This window comes from Oryzias latipes, chromosome 11 (genome assembly GCF_002234675.1).
Source record: "Oryzias latipes chromosome 11, ASM223467v1".
NCBI classification, from domain to species: Eukaryota; Metazoa; Chordata; class Actinopteri; order Beloniformes; family Adrianichthyidae; genus Oryzias; species Oryzias latipes.
This window is the reverse complement of record NC_019869.2, coordinates 22,133,514-22,155,461: the sequence shown is the minus strand read 5'-3', so window position 1 is coordinate 22,155,461 and position 21,948 is coordinate 22,133,514. Positions and strand designations below refer to the sequence as shown.

General features: G+C 40.4%; 2 protein-coding genes across 34 annotated transcripts in view; both read left to right on the top strand.

Moving 5' to 3' along the window:
• Positions 1 to 248: 248 nt before the first annotated feature.
• Positions 249 to 18,303, top strand: LOC101157070 (F-box/LRR-repeat protein 2). 3 transcript variants are annotated; one of them, XM_004074190.3, is made up of 14 exons: positions 359 to 1,065; positions 6,916 to 6,977; positions 10,420 to 10,474; positions 11,653 to 11,727; positions 11,907 to 12,001; positions 12,302 to 12,466; positions 12,599 to 12,725; positions 13,405 to 13,479; positions 13,572 to 13,702; positions 13,908 to 13,968; positions 14,076 to 14,120; positions 14,619 to 14,675; positions 14,802 to 15,014; positions 16,242 to 18,303. In XM_004074190.3, exons 1-14 carry the CDS (start codon positions 1,036 to 1,038, stop codon positions 16,347 to 16,349), a joined length of 1,299 nt encoding a protein of 432 aa, XP_004074238.1. In that variant the 5' UTR covers positions 359 to 1,035; the 3' UTR covers positions 16,350 to 18,303. The 3 variants fall into 3 exon arrangements, with proteins under 3 accessions (XP_020562971.1, XP_004074238.1, XP_020562972.1); XM_020707312.2 differs by having other exon boundaries at positions 249 to 1,065; positions 14,619 to 15,014; XM_020707313.2 differs by lacking the exon at positions 6,916 to 6,977 and having other exon boundaries at positions 959 to 1,065; positions 14,619 to 15,014.
• A 1,060-nt stretch (positions 18,304 to 19,363) lies between these two features.
• Positions 19,364 to 21,948, top strand: part of clasp2 (cytoplasmic linker associated protein 2) — a 52,584-nt gene continuing 49,999 nt past the window's right edge. For all 31 annotated transcript variants that reach the window (XM_023960112.1, XM_023960114.1, XM_023960111.1 and 28 more), the window contains exon 1: positions 19,364 to 20,246. In XM_023960112.1, the coding sequence (XP_023815880.1) occupies positions 20,049 to 20,246 (198 nt within the window). In that variant the 5' untranslated portion in view covers positions 19,364 to 20,048. The remainder of the gene's footprint in view (positions 20,247 to 21,948) is intronic.

Genomic DNA, 21,948 nt, shown 5'->3' with positions numbered 1-21,948 from the left:
CTTCAATTGTAGTTTTTATTCCTGCATTTTATACCTGCTCCCAATTCACAAACACAATTTTCATTAGAGTCTTTAAACAAGAAACAACTGCAGAACATGTTGGAATGGGTCTGCTGGTCATTCCACAAATGTATGGTCATTGCACCTTTGAAAAAAAGAGGGGAAATAACCAAATTCAATAAAGATTTATTTATAAATACCAGTATTACATAAATGTATACAAAATCCTCCAATTATTCATTTATGTTTATGACAGGTATTCTTTCTACATTTAAAAATATATACATTTTATTTACCTTGAATGTTAGTTTTTTTAAGTCAGGTCTAAAAAATGAGAGATAATAAATCACAGAGATCACTATCGTCCGCGCGGGGTTTCCCATCGCACCTGCATCGACGTCTGCAATCAAGCACGCGCGCTGAAAGACATTTTTTTCATAGATCTCTGCAAGACCACACAATCAAAACAAATCGACCACGCGTGCTTTTCCCGCAGCGATGACGTCAAGTCGCCCCGCCCCTTCCTCCTCCAAGTAAACAGAAAACACAGAGCTAAGAAGTGCTGTCAGCCGCCATAACGGAGCCAAACGCAGGAGAGAAGAGAAAATAATGGCATGAAACGCGACGGCGGGCGGTTATATCGGCTCTCCCGCGTGCGCTCGGCCCACTCGGAAGACCTCGGTGCCAGTCGACGGGAGAGATGAAGGGAGAGGCGGAAGTGAAGTCACTTGACAGACCGTCCATGTTATTATTGTTATTTACGTAGCCTTGCGATGAGACTGACCCGGGAGTCGTTGGTCTCCGAGACAGCGAGCGCAGGCGGAGCCGCACCACCCGCATCCCCGAGTCCCCACTGACCCGGCGGCGGGAGCCTCGCTGGCGGCTGGGGGTGGAGGAGGAGGAGGAGGAGAAGAGGAAGGAGGGCGTGAAGACCCAGCTTCAGCTCGGCTCCGGCGCTCCGACCTGACAGAAAACGACCGCAACAGCCAGCAACCACTGGACCAACGGCTACGGCAGAGACGTGTCGCCGCAGACATGAACGGCATCACCAAGGGCCGGTTTGAGGTATGACGGACGGAGCGGGAGGAGGGAGGGAGGGGGGCACAAACCACCAACGCCTCAACTGTCTGTGCTGCGCTCCTCATTTTTACCCGAGGCGTTCAGAAGCCCCAGAGATAATCCGAAATCCTGTTGTTGTTGGACAACAACATGGAGCGGGGCGCAGCGGGACAGGCGGCGGGGCTGTGGCCGACGACAGTCAATCTATCAGGGCCGAGGCTGGCAGCCACTGCCGCCCGAGGTTACAGCCACAGACGGAAATGTTGCAGCATTCAATCACTCCAAGCTGGACCTGAGACCACTCCTGCCACTGACAGCTGCCGTCAAACATTCTGCCACCGTATTCATACATAACAATAAAGATGATTGTCACATTTGTAAAGTAAATAATAAACCCCAGAGTTGTAGATCTGTCGTGAAACCATCTAAAACACGAGATTAAAGACCCACTCTGATAAAAAAAATTGTGTTTTGAACATATTTTGTGGCATTTTTCCTCATAATGGATGGAAATAGATAGAGAAACTAAAGCTTAAAAAGGCGATTTAGAGTATTTCTTTATTGAAATCATTGTGAATCGGGAGCAGATGAAAAAGAGCCGTTGGAAAAAGCTTGAAACGAAGCTCAAATCAGCAGGCCACAAGCCCCCACCTCCACCCCAGACCCATACATCCACCTGTAGACAGATAGATCCATGTACATCTTTGTTTTCCTCGTCTGACCTAGCATCTGACTCAAAACTGTACGGCTGGATAGCTTCTACATTGCTCGCCATTGTGGTGGAACCAGTAATGTTAGGTTGTGAGGGGCTGTGAAGTAGTGGGATAGAGTGTAAACAAATGGATGATAGGAAGTGGGGCAGACTTACTCAATGCCAACACATCCGCCCGCCCACACCCCAGAGGCAAATTTCTGAATAACTACTGTTGCTCTGCAGAAACGATTTCCTAGAAAATTATTATTTATTTTTTTATTTTGCCTAAAATGGCATAATCATAATTAAAAGGCCACTGCGAAAATAACTCAGAAGATGATCGGGGTGAGACTTTAAAGCAAATTTACATCCTTAATCTATATGTTTTAGAAAAATTCACATTTACTAATGCATCTTTATATATTTAAAAAAAAAACTCCCAAGAACAATTTTACCACACTACACTCTTTTAGTTTTATATTCATGATGAAAAACCTAATTCTCTGCTGCTGTATTTGTCTTATTTGACATCGAAGGACTGCAATAATATCCCCAAGGCATCAGAATGGGTAGATAATTGCATAAAAAAGTAATCACATAAAGCAGCAATGATGCTTTGGTAGCTAAAAACACAAATATAACTAATTCAATAACTCCTCTCAAATTGAAGAAACTTAGTGTTTATAACAAAAGTTAAACTCTTAGCTATCAGTATCAGATAAAACTACATCAGATATTTGCAATAAGCCGGTATTGCACATCCTTATATAATTCTATACATTAATAACAACCTTAATGTTGCTACATGTATCTAAATACACCAGAAAATTATGTCTTAGACTATAAAATGGATACATTCAAACTCTGTTGGTTGGGTTGCTTTTCTCACTTATTATTTTCTTAGTTATTAAAGTTACTTTTTTCTTCTAAGTAAGCAATGTTAGTTTGAAGTAATACATGATGGCAATTTTTGCCTACTCTGCTCTGAGGAGACTGGACACGTTAGAAATATGAAAAAATGATAGATTTAAATAAGCCCTGATACATTTAATTTAAATTTGGTATCATATACTTTAGGTATTTTGAGCCTGCTCCAAACCTGGCAACCAGCGTGTTAGAACATTAAACGTGTATGTGATGATATTAAAAATGTGTGAAATAAAAGCTCACTGTGTTTGCACACAACAATGTTAAATAAAATTTAAAAAAATCCTGCATTTCTGTATTTTGGTTTCTGCAAAAGCGATGAAAAATCCATATTTAGAGCAAAAATACTTAAAGGATATAAAGACCCTATAGACACTTTCTTTCATCAATAGAAAAAGAAAAGTGTTGTCATTAAAGGCACTCTCACATTGATTAGATGGAAAAGTATTCCAAGCAGAGATCATTGGTTAACTTAATTTAACATGACTGCACTCAATAGGAGAACTGTCAGCACTTTCTTTAAAAAAGTTAAAAAGAAAAGAAGCCAGAAACAGCCCTAAGCAGAAAAACATAGTTTATCTGACATCTCAATGGTACATTTCTGAGATTCTTGAGAATCAAACTTGATGGAACTTGACTTTCCCCATCAGGTGCTCACATGCTTGGTATGGGTGAATCAGGACAGAAGGTGTTGGTGCTAGTTGTGTCTGTTGCGGCCATATCACCATGTTTTTTTTTCTAATCTTCTTACATGCTAACCAGTCGACAGGGAGAAACAATCCGGTGTGATTATCTGAGCAAGAATAGAGCAGGAGTTGACCTGTAACTCAGTTGTTACTCGTGGCTTAAGCTATCCACAGTTGCTGTACTGAAGACTGGGGTGAACGCATAACCCACAAAACAGTTCTTAATTACCTCAAAGAAAAACACACAGACAGAGCAGGATGAACGCATGCCTGCAGAAAGGAGCTTCTCGCTTGGGAATGCGGCTTTTCTGGTTTCGTGAAGGCAGTGGAGGGTTGAGTTTGGAATGACATTGTGATTTAAAAACGCGTTCATGTCTGCAGGGTTCATTGATACAGTACGTTCTCTTCTTTTTTGAGTCAGGAACTGATTGTCTGGAATGTTTTCTAGTTTTCAGCATGACTTCAAAATCATAGCTTTTTTTAGTACCTAAGGGCATTACCGGTAATCTCTGCATTTGTTACTATTTAAACTCTTTAAATCATGGGTTTCCTCCCAGTAACTATAGGGAAGTCCCTTTTTCTTTTCTGCCTTCATACATGTGCTCTAACAGCATGACACAGCATTCAGCTCTTATCCAAATCGATGTACAGGTTTCTGTAGCTGTTCTCTGAGTTAGAAGGCATTTCATGTCAAGGCCTGGGAATTTGGTAAATGGCGTATACTTATATAGCGCTTTCTACCTTCTTCGAAGGCCCAAAGCACTTTACAGTCACAGTCCCATGTACCCAGTCACACACACATTCACACACTTGTGGCGGCTCCATTGCCAAACACTGGCATCAACCTTCCACCAGAGGCAAGGTGGGGTTCAATGTCTTGCCCAAGGACACTTTAACACATGGGCGTGCAGGACGGGAATCGAACCCGCAATCTTACGATCAGGGGTAGACCGCCCTACCGCTGCACCTCGACTAAAAGTTTGGCAGACTGCAAAAGCCACCGAGCTATTGCTTTCAAATATTTTAACATAACGGCCAAATAAAGTTCTGTATACCGACATTCAGTTTTCAAATAAGGAATGCTTTGCTCTCATCAGTTTTCTGCTTGTACCAACATGCTTTTGTTAGAACATTTTTATTCTTTAGACCAGCTGATTTAAGGGAATCACCTTTTTGTAAAACTTGCCCAACAAACACTAACTTGCTGAAAAATAATGAATCAAGAGTGAAGGACATTCAGAAACAGATTTGGGACAAAGTTACTGAGATGCTAATCAGAGAAAAGGTTAAGGGACTGAAGCGACTGTAAAAGCCTTCCCAGTGGTCTTTTAATTGTGATTATCCCGATTTTAGCCAAAATCTAAAATCTGTGTTGTTTTCTAGGACAAAGTTTCTGCAGAACAGCAGTAGTTCATTAGGAATTCACTGCGAGTTGTGGGCAGGACCGCTGGCGTGGAGTGGGCCTCCCTTACTTCCTTGCTCATTTACAGCCCCTCAGTCACAACCCCAACCTAACATTTCCGGAGTAACAAAATGGCGAGCAATACCGGAGCTATCCAGCTGTGCAGTTTTGAGCTAGATGCGAGGTCGGACTAGGAAAACAAAGACCTACACAGATCTATTTGTCTGCAGGTGGTTGCATCGGTACGGACCGGGGCAGAGAGCTTGTGATTTGCTGTTGTAGGTTCTAGGTCACACCTACAAAATTTATTCCAACGGCATTTTCGCGTCTGCTCCTGATATACAACAATTTGAGTAAAGAAATCCTCAGAAACACTGTTGTGAGTTTAATTTTCTTTATATATGTTCGCCATCATCAGAAAAATGCCACATGAAGACGTTAAAAACACCCAAAAAACGATTTTGACAGGAGTGGGTTTTTAACTCTTTAACACAGGGGACGTCATCAGCAACACACAGTCTTTGACACACCTTAACTCTTTGATCATTTACGCCATCTATGTGAATCCGCTGATTCTGATGCAAAGAAATGCGGCGTTGCATATCAACTTTGCACCATTTTAGCAATGCAAAGCTGCTTTTCCCTGCTTCGGAATGTGCTGGAATCACCAACGGTTGAAGAGTTACAGTTGTTGAATACTATAGCTCCAGTGCTAAAGGGTTAAAGAAAAAAGAAATACTGACTTAAGTCACACATTTGCAGAAACACAACACTTTTGGATGATTAAAAAGACCTACATTTGCAGTTGGACCAAAAGCAAAATCCCTTTGACTAAACGTGGCGTTGGCAGTGGATGGTCTGGTTTGTAGCTCTTCAAAAAGCTAGTTTATCCAAATTGGACATTAAACTTAATTCATTTTAAGCTGATGGAGGTTTAAGTGTCTTTGTTTACTCTGTCTCAGGTTTGTCTGTTAGCTTTACTCTTCTTTATTTTTAAATCACATGATTGAACTCAACCGGTATTATTTTAAGTTTTCATTCAGACACACCCCTGTTTACTGTAAAACCAGTTATAAACAGATGAGGCAGCTTCTTCATGTCCAGTAGCGTCAGAAAAACATTCGATTAGGTTTAGAAAGGTCCTTAGAACTTATCTGGAATTAGATATTTCCGTCTCATATTTTAAATAACGACAATTATCTGTTACAATCTAATTTTTGCTTCATTATGGCATAAAGACTGACTGTAAATATCCACAAGAGTCTTAAGACTTTTATTGAACCTCCACAGTGCTGGATCTTTTAATACATCTTTATCAGCTGACAGTTGATGCTATTGAAGTGTATTATTCAATAATGCTCTTCCTAAAAGGTTTGAATGAATGTAGCAGACCAAAAAGGTTCGGGTCCTTCAAGCGTATCTCTTTCTGTTAAAAGACAGTCCATCTTGGTTAATAATTTACTGAAACTTCCCCATAAATCCCCTTTTCCCCCGTATTAACCCTGCTTCATCATAAAAGGACACTCTTCCCTTCCTGCCTCTTCTTCCTTGCTTTTAGCATATTAATAACTCAAGCACTTGTGTGTTTGGTTTCTTTCATCCCCCTTTCCCTGTTTTCCACTTTTGCATATCGTTGCAGAACTGGCCTCCCATTCTTTCTGTCCTCACATGTTTTGTTTGCGTGTGACGCGGCAGAGATTCTCCTCCCGCTTGCTCAAGTCTTTTCGGACAGAGGCGCATCCCCCGATGCGTCTGAACGTTTGGTGTCATTTAGATTCATGACAGAATTTCATGGCATCAAGAATGTTCTGGATCGGTTTCTCTGACTCACCTGTGAGTTTGTCGGCCCGAGTGCCGCACAGCAGATGGCCAGACATCCAGCGAATCGACTAAGTGAGATAAGCATGCCAACAAGCTCACCAGGCGGGGAGAATTATAAGCCTCTGCAGAGGGTAAGGGGGGGCGGTAAACATAGCTGTGATGTACGTTTATTAGCTTAAGGAAGCTCAATTCCCCACAGTAAACATTCGCTCTGTCAAAGGGCCCGTTTCCATTCATGTATCAGCTGTTGACACAAACTAATAGTTGCTTCTGTTTGTCCTGCCACTGTTTCAGCTCGCCAAGCTCAAACTTTTCTGTCTTCGCAGGTGTTCTCAAACAGCGATGAAGCCCCCATTAACAAGAAGCTCCCCAAAGAGCTTCTTCTTAGGTACGGTCTCAACCACACGACAGAAACAGACAGAAACAAGCAAACCTGACAGACAAGAAGGGCCTGCATCCTTCTCATTTTTTTTTGTTTGTTTGTTATTTTAAATGCATAATCTGCGCCAGTCGCTAATCCAAATCTAGATTTCCTTTAACCTTTTGAAGATTCCCGAAGATTGATATTTCTGCATGCAAATCTTTTAAATGTCTTTTCTTTTTTTTTTCTCTGTTTGCAGAAAAAATTGCTTATGCTCCCACATGTGCCTGAAAAGTTCTTTTTTTATGTGCAGGAGTGAAGCCCTCCCGGGCCTGTGCAAGCTCTATGTGTGTGTGTGTGTGTGTGTGTGTGAGCTATATATAGCTTGTGTAGCGAGTGGGGAATTCCGCAGTGCTGTGTTCTTCTGAGGCTTGATCTGCACTCCACCAGGGCTGCCAGTATGCCCACTACAACCAGCAGAGCTTCACTGGTGGATAGATAGCATGTGCTCTTCTGTGCTCGTCAGCTCATGACCTGCAGTCACATGTGTCATGGTGGTGGGGTGGTTACACAACACCAGCTGTGAGGGGACTCATTGTGACGACAGTAAACCTTGTTTTGAAATGTTTTTTGCACTCTTTAACTTAGTTTAACGCTGTTGCTGCACACACTCTTTCTATTGTTGCCAATTGTAAAAAAAAAAAAAAAAAAAAGAAAACATTAAATTTTTAGGTTTCCGCTGGTTAAAACAAAACAAAACAAAAAAAAAACTTTACTTTGGTAAAATCAGGGGGAATATAAATTTCAAATGTGGATACTCTTTAAGGTCTCCATTCTTACTTTAATGGTTCTTCAGTGAAGGACATTTATGATCACCAGATTGCGACCTTTCTCCTTGACCTTAACCCTAACTTTTCCCAAGATTTGCTACACTGCAAAATAAAAGTGAAGAAAAAGAGGTGGCAAACTGAGGGGTTTAAGGCAATAAGAGCATGCAAAGGCAAGAGAACATGCTGACCTTATGAGAGCTGTCACATTATTCCTCATGCTCTCCACGGCGTCATCAGTTGTGTGTGATCACATTCTCCTCTGAGGAGCTCAGGAAATTCAAAGCGTCAGACTTTACGGCTGCTTTCCTCTTTGTTTCCGGTCATTTTTACTGTGTGTAACGTGAGATTTTCGGCTTTTTTAATACAAATTAAACAATCAATCGCCTAATTGGTATTCTGTAAAGAACCGTGTTTTCTGGCCAATTATATGGATCTTATAATTAAACGACAGAAGATGAAATCATTAGAAATACACAGCAAAGCTCGTCAGAACTGGCAATTCTTTTTTCTTTTTTTCTTTTTTTGTTCGTATCCAAAGTTAAAATAGGAGAATTCTATAGAGCTAAATGCCTCACTGATATTGCAAAAACCCGAAATTTAAAACTCAAAAAGATTTCGCCAACATGTCCTGAAGGAGACGTTTAAATCCCTGACCGTGAGTCAAAAGATGGACAGATGTCTTTTTAAAGGAGCAGTGTACACAAAGCAGCCCAGAAAACCCAAGAACAAGACGGCTCTTGTGAGGAGAATGAATGTGAGTCCCCAGATAGAAACCAAATATTTTACCAATGCTGTGCTGTTTGCCCACTGAGGTGGAACCAAAACACTGGTTGTGTCAGGGGGTTCAAACAGTCTTCTTTTGCTGTTTCTTTTTTAGTTAAAACATTTAAAATGGGAGGAAAAGGGTCTTTTTTTGTGAAGAAATAAAAGCATTTTGGAGTAATTAGGGGCATTTTTAGATGATATAAGTGAGATGATTCTGTTCCTGAAGTTACAATTACTATAAATATTTGTTGTCAAATAAAATAAATAAATAAAATCTCTCATCCCCCTCAAAAAACAGAGAACATTGAGAGCTTCTGGTTGAGAATTCGACTAAAATGAATATTAATCACTTTGCTTTTGTCATCTAATCACTTCATCAAAGATTTGCTCTAAAATGAAACCATCTGCAGGCATTGCATGTGTGGTGGCATCTTTGGTGTAGCACTTTACAGGAAAGGAGTTGGCTGCAAACACACAAATATTTTTATATTTTTATTTTTTAATGATGGCAAAAAAAAGTCCCATGTTACTGCTTTTGGTAGCCATGCTGCTGTAGGAATCATTACCCAGTTAGTTTGCTGATCTGAATAATTTATGTTCATATTAACAGGAATGTCAGTGTGTCACAGCGTGCCGGGGTGGGGGGTGGGGGGGTGTTCTTCAGCAAACCCCCCCTCCCTGCTGTTTTTTTTATGTAGGCCAGCGCAGCGTGGACCCGAACCCGCTGTTAGACCGTGCAGCTTCGGAGAGGGTTCAGTCTGTTGTGTGCCGTCAAGTACTGACTCAGCACGTCGTCTCCCCGCCTCCACCAAAATTTATGTCTGAGCTGTTACTATGGCAACCGGTCCCAGACCCGTGACAGCTTTCCACTTTCTCGTCTCGCCACGCTTGATAGGTCGGGTGTACATTTAGTCAACAAATAGGTCTGTGCTCCATCTAGCTGGAGGAAAAAAAGGAATCAGGAAACATTTTACAGTTTAATCATTCCACAAGTCTAGATTCTTTTATTCCCTATAGATTAATGATTTCTAGAGTATCGTAAATTAAATATATCTTTTATCCATGAAGTGTATCTTCAAAGTTCATCCTTCTTTAATGCTAATGTCTGAAACTGATGCTTTTCCAAATCAGATTAGCTGATGAAAGTCAGGTTGCACTGGATTAAAAGTGCCGGACTGTGGTCAGTGTGTCGGCCGTTAACCCGCCGATCAATGAGAACTGATCGGTCAGATGTGCTGGTCTTTCTTTACACGTGTCTGTACACTTGTAAGTTTGCATTGCTTTTGTGTTTGTTTCTGATACCTCTGGTATGGATTACACGGACATGCCTCAACATGTGCAAGCCTCTAACCAACACCCGAACACAGCTTTTGTCTGGGTCTATGCGCAGGAAACAATAGGTGGCTCATGTTTTTCAAGGTTTAAATGGACATTTAACACCCAGCTGTGCTCAAAGAGCTGCCACAGTGACACTTCTCTGAATACCTCTTGTTCTATAGGCGGCCACTTAAAGTCTGATCTGTTTACTGGAATGAGAGGAAACTGTTTGTGTATTCGGTTAAATGTGTGTGCTCTTTTGAACTGGTTTACAGTATGTCTGTGTGTCCAGGCTGCCTATGGCATTGCCTGTCTGGCTGCCAGAGATTACTCATTAGCAGATTAATGGATTGAGCTGACCCAGTAGCCTGCTGCATGCAGCTCTTTGTCGCTGACCGTCCCTCAATTTAAACACTGTGTGACTGTGAGGCTCTCTAACCACACACAGGGAATCATTCAGTCTAATAAAGAAACTTTTCATATAGCAAAGCATTCATTATGTGAGTTTGATTAGTTTGCACAGTGTGTAATAACAAGCATGTTGTCTCTGTTTTTAGAATATTCTCTTATCTGGACGTGGTTACACTCTGCAGGTGTGCTCAAGTGTCTAAGGTAAGCAAAACTTACCACTTTATGTAAAAAATAGCTGTGGTAAGGAACAGGAAAAAAATCAACTTCCAGTGCCTAAAATAAACAAAAACCTCCGAACAACAGCACCTACTGCTGACTTCAAGGTGAACTGCAGCTTTGATTCTGACGTTTTTGCAATATACATGAGTTTGAAAGCCTTTCTTTTAGAGATCCTTTTAGGGAAAGGCTTTTTTATCTTGTGATAACAAAATAGGGAAAATGAATCCCTTATAGGCTTAAAAGTAGCTTGAAAAGACAAAACATTTTAAAGAAAGGTAGATATTTAAAAATGTAAGTGTTTTATTTACTGTTACAGATCCTTACTGGGATTAAATCTAAATTTCTTTAAAAATTCTGTCAATTTATTTATGATTATGATAAGTTTTTTTTGTATAATGTCTGCCAGGGATACAAATTGCTACTTTTTTACTCACAAAATCACAAACAACAAAGAAAAAGCACCCCCCCCCCCTACAATCACTTGTTTTTAACTCTGCTGATGTGTTCTTGTGTTTTCTTTCAGACACAAGTGACATCTTGATACAATGCTGCCTTGGAAAATTATAAATATTTTCTCATATCGAATAAAGTGATGTTGTTAAAAGGAATAGATACCTTTATACTTTTTTTGAATGACAGCTTTATCCTATAATTTATAAATAAAGACCAAAAGAAAACATGTTTGGCTTCAGAAACAGATGAAACGTCCAGGTAGTTAGAAATTCAAACTATCTCTCGTCAGTAAACAGATAAATTGCTTGGAAACATCTAGAAACATGCCAAAAACTGATATAGGTGGAGGTCATATTTTAAGTCTGTTCCTCAGGATGTCACAGGGATGAGTGAATAATTCCTTGGAGCTGCCCAAACCTTCTTACTTTTAAGAATGGAAATGATGTTTAGCATTTGGAAATCTGTGAGAACAAATGTGAATTCGAAACCTTTTAAAAAAAAAAAAAAACAATGTTGTTTTATAGATATATGCCATCTGAAACCACTTCAACTTCAATGTCAGAGATTTAGTCAATACTGTTTTTTCAAATATTTTTTTAACTTATTTTGCTGTTATAATATGAACTTTAAATACATTTTTTTGTATTTAAAAAAAATCAAAACAAAAAAAAGCAAAAATATTTCTTCTCTCTGTTGTGCCCCCTCAGGCTTGGAACGTCCTGGCTCTAGACGGAAGCAACTGGCAGAAGATTGACTTGTTCAACTTTCAGACTGACATAGAGGTGAGGCTTGCGCCCAAAATGGTAAAATGATACCCCTGTTTGTGTACAAATGACCGCTGGTTGAGTTGCGTCCCACAGCCTATGGTTTAGAACTGGGTCAGTAGGCTTTAGTGTGGACGGTACGTCACTGTGGATCCGCTGTGGCCCCTTTCATAGCACTGTGTCCCTGTGTTCCTCAGGGGCGGGTGGTGGAGAACATTTCCAAGCGTTGTGGGGGCTTCCTAAGGCAGCTCAGCCTCAGAGGCTGCTTGAGCGTTGGAGATGCCTCCATGAAGTAGGCTCATTATTACATGTTTATTGATTAATAAATATAGGTTGGCTTAACATTTAGTTTAATTTTTCCTGTTCTGTAGCTATTTTTTTCCCTCTCTGCCTCCAAATTAAGTTGTTTGTGCTTCTGAATTCCAAGTGGACCTTAATTAATTTATTTTTAATTGAAAGACAGAAGCAAAAGAAATGCAACATGATTGAACTTTTTTGGTAGACATCTGTGTCGATTGGCTCTCCAGTTATTCCTAGATGTTTTTGTTGACTTTTGCAACCCTGGAAAAATCTTTCTGTCTCTGTTTCTCAGGACATTTGCTCAAAACTGCAGAAACATTGAAGTGTTGAATCTAAACGGCTGCACCAAGATAACAGACAGCACCTGCCTCAGCCTCAGCAAGTTTTGCTCCAAGCTCAGACAACTAGATCTTACCTCCTGTGTGTCCATCAGCAACCACTCCCTCAAAGCCCTCAGGTATTCCTTTCCAAACCTGGAAATACTCTCCCTCCTCCTTTAACTTGTAATTAGATAAAAATCACGCTTGTGTCTAAAATAACGCACCTACCCTTTTTATTTATTTTCATTTTAATTTGGGTTAATAAACAGTGATGGCTGCAGAATGCTGGAGACGTTGAACCTCTCGTGGTGTGACCAAATCACGCGGGACGGCATTGAGGCCCTAGCAAGAGGCTGCATGGGTCTACGAGCGCTGTTCCTCCGAGGCTGCACGCAGGTATACTTATTCATCCAAATGATTTATGTCTTTTTTTAAAGGATAGGTTTTTTGTTTGTTTGCATGTTATGCATCATTAAATACTACCGTAATTTAGTCAACTATACCGTAAGTGTCCTGGAGTATAAAGTGCTTTATTTACTATGGGGGAAGCAAACAAAATCATTTATTTTGATTGACTGAATCAAACCTTTTTGAGCACAAAGTTGCATGTAATAACCCCCCCCCCCTCTTCCAATCATATTTCTTTTTTATATTAAAAATTAAATGATACATGACTGATAATAAATTCTTATCTTTTTCATTCTTACTGTTGCTGTAAAGTATAGTTTTTAGGCTTTTATTTTGTACTTTAATCATATTATTGTGAAATATTTAGCCTTCTCAGGTCAGCTTCAGCCTGTTTTTTTAATCTGTTGACTCTGAGCCAACATCTTCTTTTGGCTACATCATCATATGTTTTTAAATCTAAAATTACTCTTTATTTTCTCAAAAGCTATACTTAAAGTGTCACAGATTTACATTTTAAGACACATAGATGCTAGCAGCAAACTATATACTGAATTGTACAGGAATTAAGTAAATGTTTAGAAATTTGATGTGAAAGAGAGAGAGTTTTTCTTCATGATATATCATTATCTTTTATTTATTTGAATTTTTTGGATTGTTTTTGACTTAGCTGGATGATGGCGCTCTGAAGCACTTTCAGAAACACTGCCCCGAGCTCACCACCATCAACATGCAGTCTTGCACAGTAAGGAAACCGTTTGGTTGTAAAGAGCCACAAACACACGTTCAACTTCCACTTCCTCTGAACTTCTTGTCTTGTGCGACCGTTTCCTCCAGCAAATAACGGACGAAGGCCTGGTCAGTCTGTGCCGAGGATGCCACAAGCTGCAGGTCCTGTGTGTGTCCGGCTGTGGTAACATCACGGACGCCTCTCTCACCGCGCTGGGACTGAACTGTCCACGACTCAAGTAAGAAGCAAAGAAATCCTCATCTGGGAAAACGCCTTCAGCTTCCACAACAAATCCATCTGCATGTGTCAGTTTGGATTTATGGAATTATACTGTAGTGACATGAAAACACCATCAACTTTACATCATTTTGTGATATTTTGGGCTTTGCCACAAACACAACAGTTTAAGCAGATTTTTTGAAGTTTTGTGTCTGTATTTTAAGGATCCTTGAAGCTGCACGATGCTCCCATGTTACAGACGCTGGGTTCACTGTTCTTGCCAGAGTAAGATTCTTTTTTTTCCTTCTTTTTTTAAACGTTATCACAATCAAATCTCCGCTTTAGTTGTATCTTTAAATTGATTTGTATAAACCATCACTTTGTCTTCACAGAACTGTCATGAGCTTGAAAAAATGGATTTGGAAGAATGTATTTTGGTGAGAGATTCCATTTTTTCTCAATATTTGAATTTGGTGTTTAACCCCTTCATGCCTAACTCTAGTTCCAATTATACACAAAAATATTCTTCAATGTTTTTTCTGTTCAAGGTGATGCTAAATCAAGTGGAGTTCTGGATGTAATGGTACATTTAAAGGTACATTGCAAATTAGCGACATAAGGCATGAAGGGGTTAAAGATGATAGATTTGGAGTTTGCTGTGGGTTTGGTCCAACAGAAAGATTGAAGATTTTGGGGGGGGGGGGCGCAATTGTGCTCACAAAAGGCTGTTTTCTCCTGTCAAAGGTGGAAGGCAGAGCTCTTATTTGTAAAGAATTTGAATTTCCTTGGTTGAAGAATAGAGGAGATGATGAAAAGTGACAGCAGAGCGAGACTGGATCCTTCAGGACCTGACTCTAGAAACTAAAACCAGAGCTTCTTCACCGTCTGGTGACATGTGATAACACTTTGGTAATTAAGGTTGCTTGCATCCTCAGGTGACAGATAACACCCTGGTTCAGCTGTCTATCCACTGTCCACGTCTGCAAGCCCTGGTAAACATTTATACATGCAGGTCTGAGTTTGCATCAGGATCTTTCTCAGGCTTGGATCCGTGTGCATGCGTCATTAAATTTGCATATCTTGTATTTCTTCAACCGTGTCTCTCCTGCCCCTGGCAGTCCCTGTCCCACTGCGAGCTGATCACAGACGACGGCATCAGAGCCCTGAGCAGCAGTACCTGCGGCCAAGAGCGCCTCACGGTGCTGGAGTTGGACAACTGCCCCCTCATCACTGACGTGACCCTCGAGCACCTGAAGAGCTGCCATCGTCTGGAGCGCATTGAGCTTTATGACTGTCAGCAAGTCACCAGGGCTGGAATCAAACGCATCAGGGTTAGTGGACAAAAGCAGCAACTTATTAGTTTTACCAGTATCATAATACAATGAAGCTTCAAAAATATATATTTTTAGATTTAGAAAAAATTTAAATTACATGTCAGAAATACATGAATGTTTACTTCTGTTTGATGCTTTTCTTGATGTAACAGGTTGAACAGGTTGAACAAACTGTAAAAACAACAAACTGAGTATTTGTTTTTTTATTAAGTTTCCCTTTTGACTAGAAATATTTAGGACCTGCTTTGTGCCAAATTGGAGGGATTTGACCACCAGTCCATTTAAATACTCGTTTTCTTTTCAGAAGCAGATGTAGATCTCAATACGGTTGAGTTCGGTTCCTAAAGTCTGTCCTTTTCATTATGATTATGCCGTTTTTAGCCAAAATCAGAAAACCTGTGTCGTTTTCCGGGACAGTTTCTGCACAGCGACAGCGGGACTGTTGGCGTTGAGTATCTCCTATAACTGAGCTATAACTATAAGCTATAACTGAGCTATCGGTTTACAGGCTCTCCTGCTAGCTTACAGCCCCTCACAATCCCAACCTAACATTAGCAGTGCAACAAAAATGGCGAGCAATGTTGGAGCTGTCAGACATACAGTTTTGAGGCAGAGTGTAGCTCAGACGAGGAAAACAAAGACGTACATGGATCTATTTGTCCACAAGCAGATGCATCCGAATTGAGCGGAGCAGGAAGCTTTTGGCCTGCCAGTTGTGCTGCTACGTACAAGCTTTTCCAAAAGCATTTTGTCGTCTGCTGCTGGTTGACAGCAATTTGAATAAAGAATGTTTTTGAAATGTAATTTTAAGCTTACTTTACCTTATATTTGTCCTCCATCATGAGGAAAATGCCACAGTAACATGTTAAAAACACCAAAAATACAATTTTCATCAGAGTGGGTTTTTAAGAGCTTTAAAGTAATTGCTCGACATTGTATCTACTTCACATGGCCCTTCAGCTGAAGTTTTCTACTACGAAAATAGAATATTTGGACCTAATAGACCAAACTGCTGTGGCATTGTGTCCTACACAAATTTAAACTCAACTTGATCATTGACACGTTAACATGATTATCACATCCATATTTATAATGAGTTTAAATGAATGTCTGCAACGTAGCTGCTAAACGTAGAGGTGAATTTCTAATGAACTCTGAATGTATTTGCAAATATTTTGAAAGTATCAGTTTTTCAATATTTCTATTTTTGTGTTATGTGCGCAGGCCCATCTACCAGAGATCAAGGTTCATGCCTACTTTGCCCCCGTGACGCCCCCTCCCTCTGTACACGGAGGTGGTCAACGTCTGTGCCGGTGCTGCATCATCCTCTGACAGTGGAGGGCCAGGGGGGGCCACCTCTGTCTCCAAGTCCTGCTGCTCTGATGGGGGCTGACGGTTGTTTGGGGATGGGGGAGGCAGGGTAGGTGGAATAGGAGAGAGGAGGGGCTGGACCCACTCCTGACCCACTGCTCCTGATCAATACACAGACTGATTCCCGCTGATCCCTGATCAGTGGACACCGCCCCTCCTCTCTTCTATAGCTCACCGATCAGTGTAGCAGCTAACTGGGAGGGGGCGGCATTGGGGGGGGTTGGAGGAAAAAGATGTGAATGGCTGGACTTTCTCTCTTTTTCTCTCTCCATATCTCTCTTTCTTCCTGTGCAGACACAAACAGGTCGTTCTCTCTGTAATGCTCCTCGCGTCCCTGAATGGCCACCTGTGGATGTAAAGGACGTCCTCTGCGCCCCAGGCAGGGATGTCCGAACTCTCGAAACACAGCTGATCGTTTTTCCAAGTTAAACCTAAGAGCGTGATGATGTTGTCGTGTCGAAAAACGACTCACAATCTGTGGCGTATCATCTTGAACAATAGCATTTCTACGTGACCATCCTGTGAACCCCTCTGCTCTGACCGAGAGGCAACATGAAAGGAGGGGAGAGTTGGACTTCAGTTGAAATGGACATCCTCAGTGCAGCTTTGGCGCAGCAACCCCAACTTGGAACCAGACGAGACATCTGTGGAGATGATAGACTTCTGCTCCATCTTATTTCTGTTTGTACAGAGATGTTTTTGCAATGGAAAAAATTACACTCACAGCAACTCCTACAGAGACTCCGGGGGAATCAAACAAAATCATTTTATCCCCCCCCCACTGCTTGTTGTAAATGCCCATTCTTGACTAGTCATAGATGGGCCCGTGCTTGTCTTTCTTTTTGTCATGTAAAAGAAAAACAGCGACTTTCGACGAGAAAGAATTCAGACCCTCCATGTCAAAAGGCAGTTGACACTTGATGCTGCGGCGATGAGATGGTCTCTTTTGTGAACTGTGGTTGTGTCAGCTTGTAGGCCCTGATCCAATCCTGTCAATAGCCCTGTTAACTATATCCTATTTGACCACTTAAGCATTTGTTTACATCCCCAGATGAAGTTAGCTCCACAACAAACCTGTTCCCGTCTGTCGCTTTCGATTTATCCAAGTATTCAGCTTGAATCTGAATAGTTTAACAACCTTGATACAACTGTGGTGCACCCACTGCTTTGTTGTCCATTCATATTTCCTGCTGAGTGGATCTACAAACCAATTGGGGCCACTGCTCTTCTAACTTTGCTTAAAAAAGTCAAATTCAATTTTCTATAAATTAAAGGGACCTTGAGCTAAAGCACCTCAAGATTCTGACAATCACATAAATGTATGTATTTGAAAGTTTATTTAAAAATAGTTTTGTGAAATTGATGATATCCCTAAGCTGTTAAATATAAATTTGCTTTTATTCCACCCAAATAGGTAAATAGCCAGAGAAGCGCATTCATATACAATGATTGTATTAAAACAATCTGGTCGAATCTGCCAATGAAATTAATAAAAAAATATATCTTTACCAACTTTCCTTTTTTATTTATAGTCCATATAACATTAAGTTATATGTACTGACTGAGAGGCCACACTAACAACAGTATAATTAGCTTAATTGATAAATAGGGTCTAACATCTGCCCCACAGTTTGACATTTCAAGACATGATAGTACAACCAAAGGTGTGTACCATGCAAACTGGGAAATACTAAATTGGGCTAAATGATGAGTAACTGTGGAGACTGGCAGGACAGTGGATTGGAAATATTGCAAAGGAAGCAGGCAGTAAGATCACCAAAGTCTGGTGGACAAAAGATGCACAGCGAAGTTAACTGGCTGTGACTCTGAAGTCCCCTGACTACTGTTTTAACAGTTTTATGTTTGAGAAAATAAATAAGTGAAAAAGGAGTAAATAAAGATTAACAATACAACACGTCTTGATGTTTTTTTTTGCTGGATTTGACTACCAAAATACTGAATTGATTTGATCGCACTTCACAAGTTTATTTTTTTTTTTTTTTTTTCTTCTCCTTGTCCTGTCCAACAGCTGGGCAAACAGATGAGAGCTGAGGGCCTCTTGTGTTGGACATATTTTACTTTAACAAGAGGGGTTATTAATCTTCAGACAAACCAAAGGTATGTCTGAATAAACCCCTTTTGTAATTGAGGCCAAACTTTATTAATTTCAAACATGTTTGAAGATCTTTGGTGTTGGACCGGACGGAAAAGGAAAGAGGGGAAGAAGAGAGAGGGACGTTAGAAAGAGGGGGGGAAGGAGGGTGATAGTAGGAGGGGAAGGGGGATAAGACCATGAAGCAGCATAGAGCAACAAGTTTACTGGTTGTTAATCACCATGGTAAGGCTCAAATGCAGTACAAAAAGGGCGGAGCCTGTCCACACACACACCCTTCACCACTTCACAAGTTTATGATTTCATTCATTTTTCATTCATTCATTCAATCATTCATTCATACATATTGAAATTATTTATTTTTTCAGTCTAATTACAGTTTTGTTTGATTTTTCATAAACATTTTCCTCCTAACTACTGAATTTAACTTCAAATGGGACATTTTTAATCTTAAAATGATAAATGTTTGCAATAAAAGCAACTGGAAAACTTGCTGTGGCTTTAAAGTATACTACAAATGACTTAAAAAATGTCAAAGCATTGATTAATCAATATTTTATCATTTATGTGAAGATGGATTTGATAATACTTTTGAAATTAATTTATTTTTATGCCGAGTTGCAGCAAATTGGTGTTTTCAACATGAGGTGTCACCAGAGAGTTGTGTTCCTTTGCGACACGCCCACGTAACAAAACATTTTCAAATTAAAAAAAAGAGAATTAAGTAGCATGTTGCCACAATAATCAATACCATATTTGTGCATTATTTAAGGGTTAAATATCTAATTGTGAACTGTGTTGTTTTTCTTTATTTTTCCTTTTGACATTTATCATCAGGCATCTTCGCGGCTAGCTGTGCGGTGCCCGAGGACCATATCGGTCTGAGCGGGTGCCCCCTCCGGTAGACTGCAGTCCCGGTAGCGGTTAGGTTTTCATCGCTGTGGTGGCCGTTATTCCAGGATTAAGGAGAAACACATGACTGTGGGGTTGGAGCGCCTCTATTGTGGCATTTTCTTGCGACTCTTTCACGGACGTGGTCAGCCGCCAAAAGACTTCATATCAACGGACATGAAGTGAAGGAGCCGGGCTGGGCTTTGGGCCTGCAGATATTTATCGCCAGCTAGCTCTCCTAGCCTGTAGATGCGATCCGATTGGCATCAGCCCGATGCTCCTTTTGTTAGCATAACAGATAGCAAACCGGGCTCGCCAGCTTGTTTTGATGCGGATTTATTGGTGAAACCAGCTGTAGTTCCACACAGCCTCGTTTATTTTTTACTTTGGCCGGGTTTTAGGTTTACGTCCATCTAAGCTAAACTTTTGTCGCTGAAGAACGACCACTTTTAAACACCGTCAGAGTCCAGCTTTTTGGTGCGATCGTTGATTTGTGAGGGTTATGTTTTTTTTTAGCGTCTGCAAGTTGATGAGCCAAGCTTTCAGGAGTCCGTTTTTCATTCCTCTCAGCATTTTCCATTTCTAGTCCCTCACACTTTGTTTTTTCCCCATCTTTGGCTGGCTGCTGCGGCTGGCCGCACGGCACTTAGTGCCTAATGGAGGAACATGACAACATGGACTATTTTTACCAGCAGGTAGTGCAGAAAGACGTAACTCGCAGACTGCAGGTCGGGCAGGACCTTATTGACTACCTGAATGACCCGCAACGCTCCCCGGACGTAGAGCAAGACAAACCTCGGTTGGATAAAACCATAGACGAGCTAACGGGATGGGTCAACTCAAGCAATTTCAAGGTAAGAGCTGTTGTAACGTATTTATTTTCATTGGAACGTTACTTCCGCTAATGGGTCTCTAAAAAGATTCAATAAAGGAGCAGAAAGCATTATGGGTAATTAATTTGGGACAGCATATTGAAGCCAAACAGCGTTTAAACGTATGTTAAAATGGCATCATATAGTTGGTATGAGCCATTATAAACCATTTCAGGGCAGGGGCTCCTTTGGTTTATTTATTCCATCTTTGTTTGAGACTGTAGGAAGACCCATTGTCAGTCTTCTGGTCTCAGAGAGCATACAGATGAGTGCAATGGGGGAGGGGCTTGGAGACTCATTGTTATGACCAGCGGTTGTCATTTACCTTTTTAATCCTAATATTATTTTCTTTCCTATTTAACAATTTTTTTGAACAAGCGGTAAGAATATTTAATGCGTAATTATAATGAGGATGATTCAGCATTTCATAGTCATTCAGCTTCTGCTCAACACATCATATAATTGGTTTAAATTTGCAGCTGCTTAATCCTAATCGCCTGAATTGTAAAAATAAATTCATATACAGCATAAACAATAAATGAAACTTGATGTCATTATTTCATTTGACCTTAAATTATCGAGTAAAATCAGTCAAATAAAAACAATGGAATGGAAAAGTCAAAGTTGACATTTATTGATGTTGAATTTGTCACTTCTAAAATCAAAGTGACAGTTATGTTTCTGTTTTAAATACTTAGTTGTCTTTGCCTGTTTTCCTGCAAATCCTAAGATTTCCTGCAGGTGTTTTCCCCCCTAAACTCACCTCTCCTGTAGGAGTCAGATTTTGTAGGAAGCAGCTGCAAAAGCTTTTGTTACTGAGAGTATTTTGTCTACAGACGATAAGGTTAGTCAGGCTCTGTTGTCTACACGTTGACATTTTTCTGGTGGAAGCTGTGGTTCCAGTAAAGCTGATTTGCGGTTGACCCAGAGGATTGTTAAGTTAGAAACAAACATACCGACATGTTGTTCTACCATGAATTCTCTCAGTGTGTTGTCGATTCATTTGTTTAATTCGTCTCCATATTTGTAGTCTTGTATGTTGTAGTTGAAGTTTCTGAAGCTACAAATCCAGCAGAATCTCTCCGTGGTATGTGACTTAGCTGTCTAAGCGGCTGATGGCATAGGCACAAGTCTCAGTAATGAATCCTTTATACATGAACAATTATTTACAGATCATGCTATTCAAATATGCTTCCAATACTAAAATGATAGCATTAAAATGCATCCGCGTAGTCACGGTTTTCTGTTCATTCATAAGGTTGTAATAATGAAGCACCTTCTACATCTGTTTATTTTGAGCAGCAATAGGGGCTTTTTGCTTCAGGGGGTCTCTAGAGTGTGTATTTGTGTGTGTGGGGGTGCATTTTCCCATCATTTTGTACCAGAGATGTAGAAGTACCCTCTGTTTCTCATTGTCTGTCTGGACTTCTTATTATTGGAGTGCCAGGAGGATGATTTAAGGAGGATTCTTGTGTTCATAGAGGATTTTATGTTTGTAACTTGATATATCTTTGTTGCTTCCTCCTGATTAGGACAATATAGAGCCGGTAGTTATTATATGGCTCCCAGCCTCATGTTTCTCCTCGGCGCCACTTTTGGTTTCTGTTATGTAATTTAGCCTTTATCCATAAATTCTATTTTCCTCAGAGTCACCTTCCTTTTCTTTTTTTTTTTTCTTTTTCAC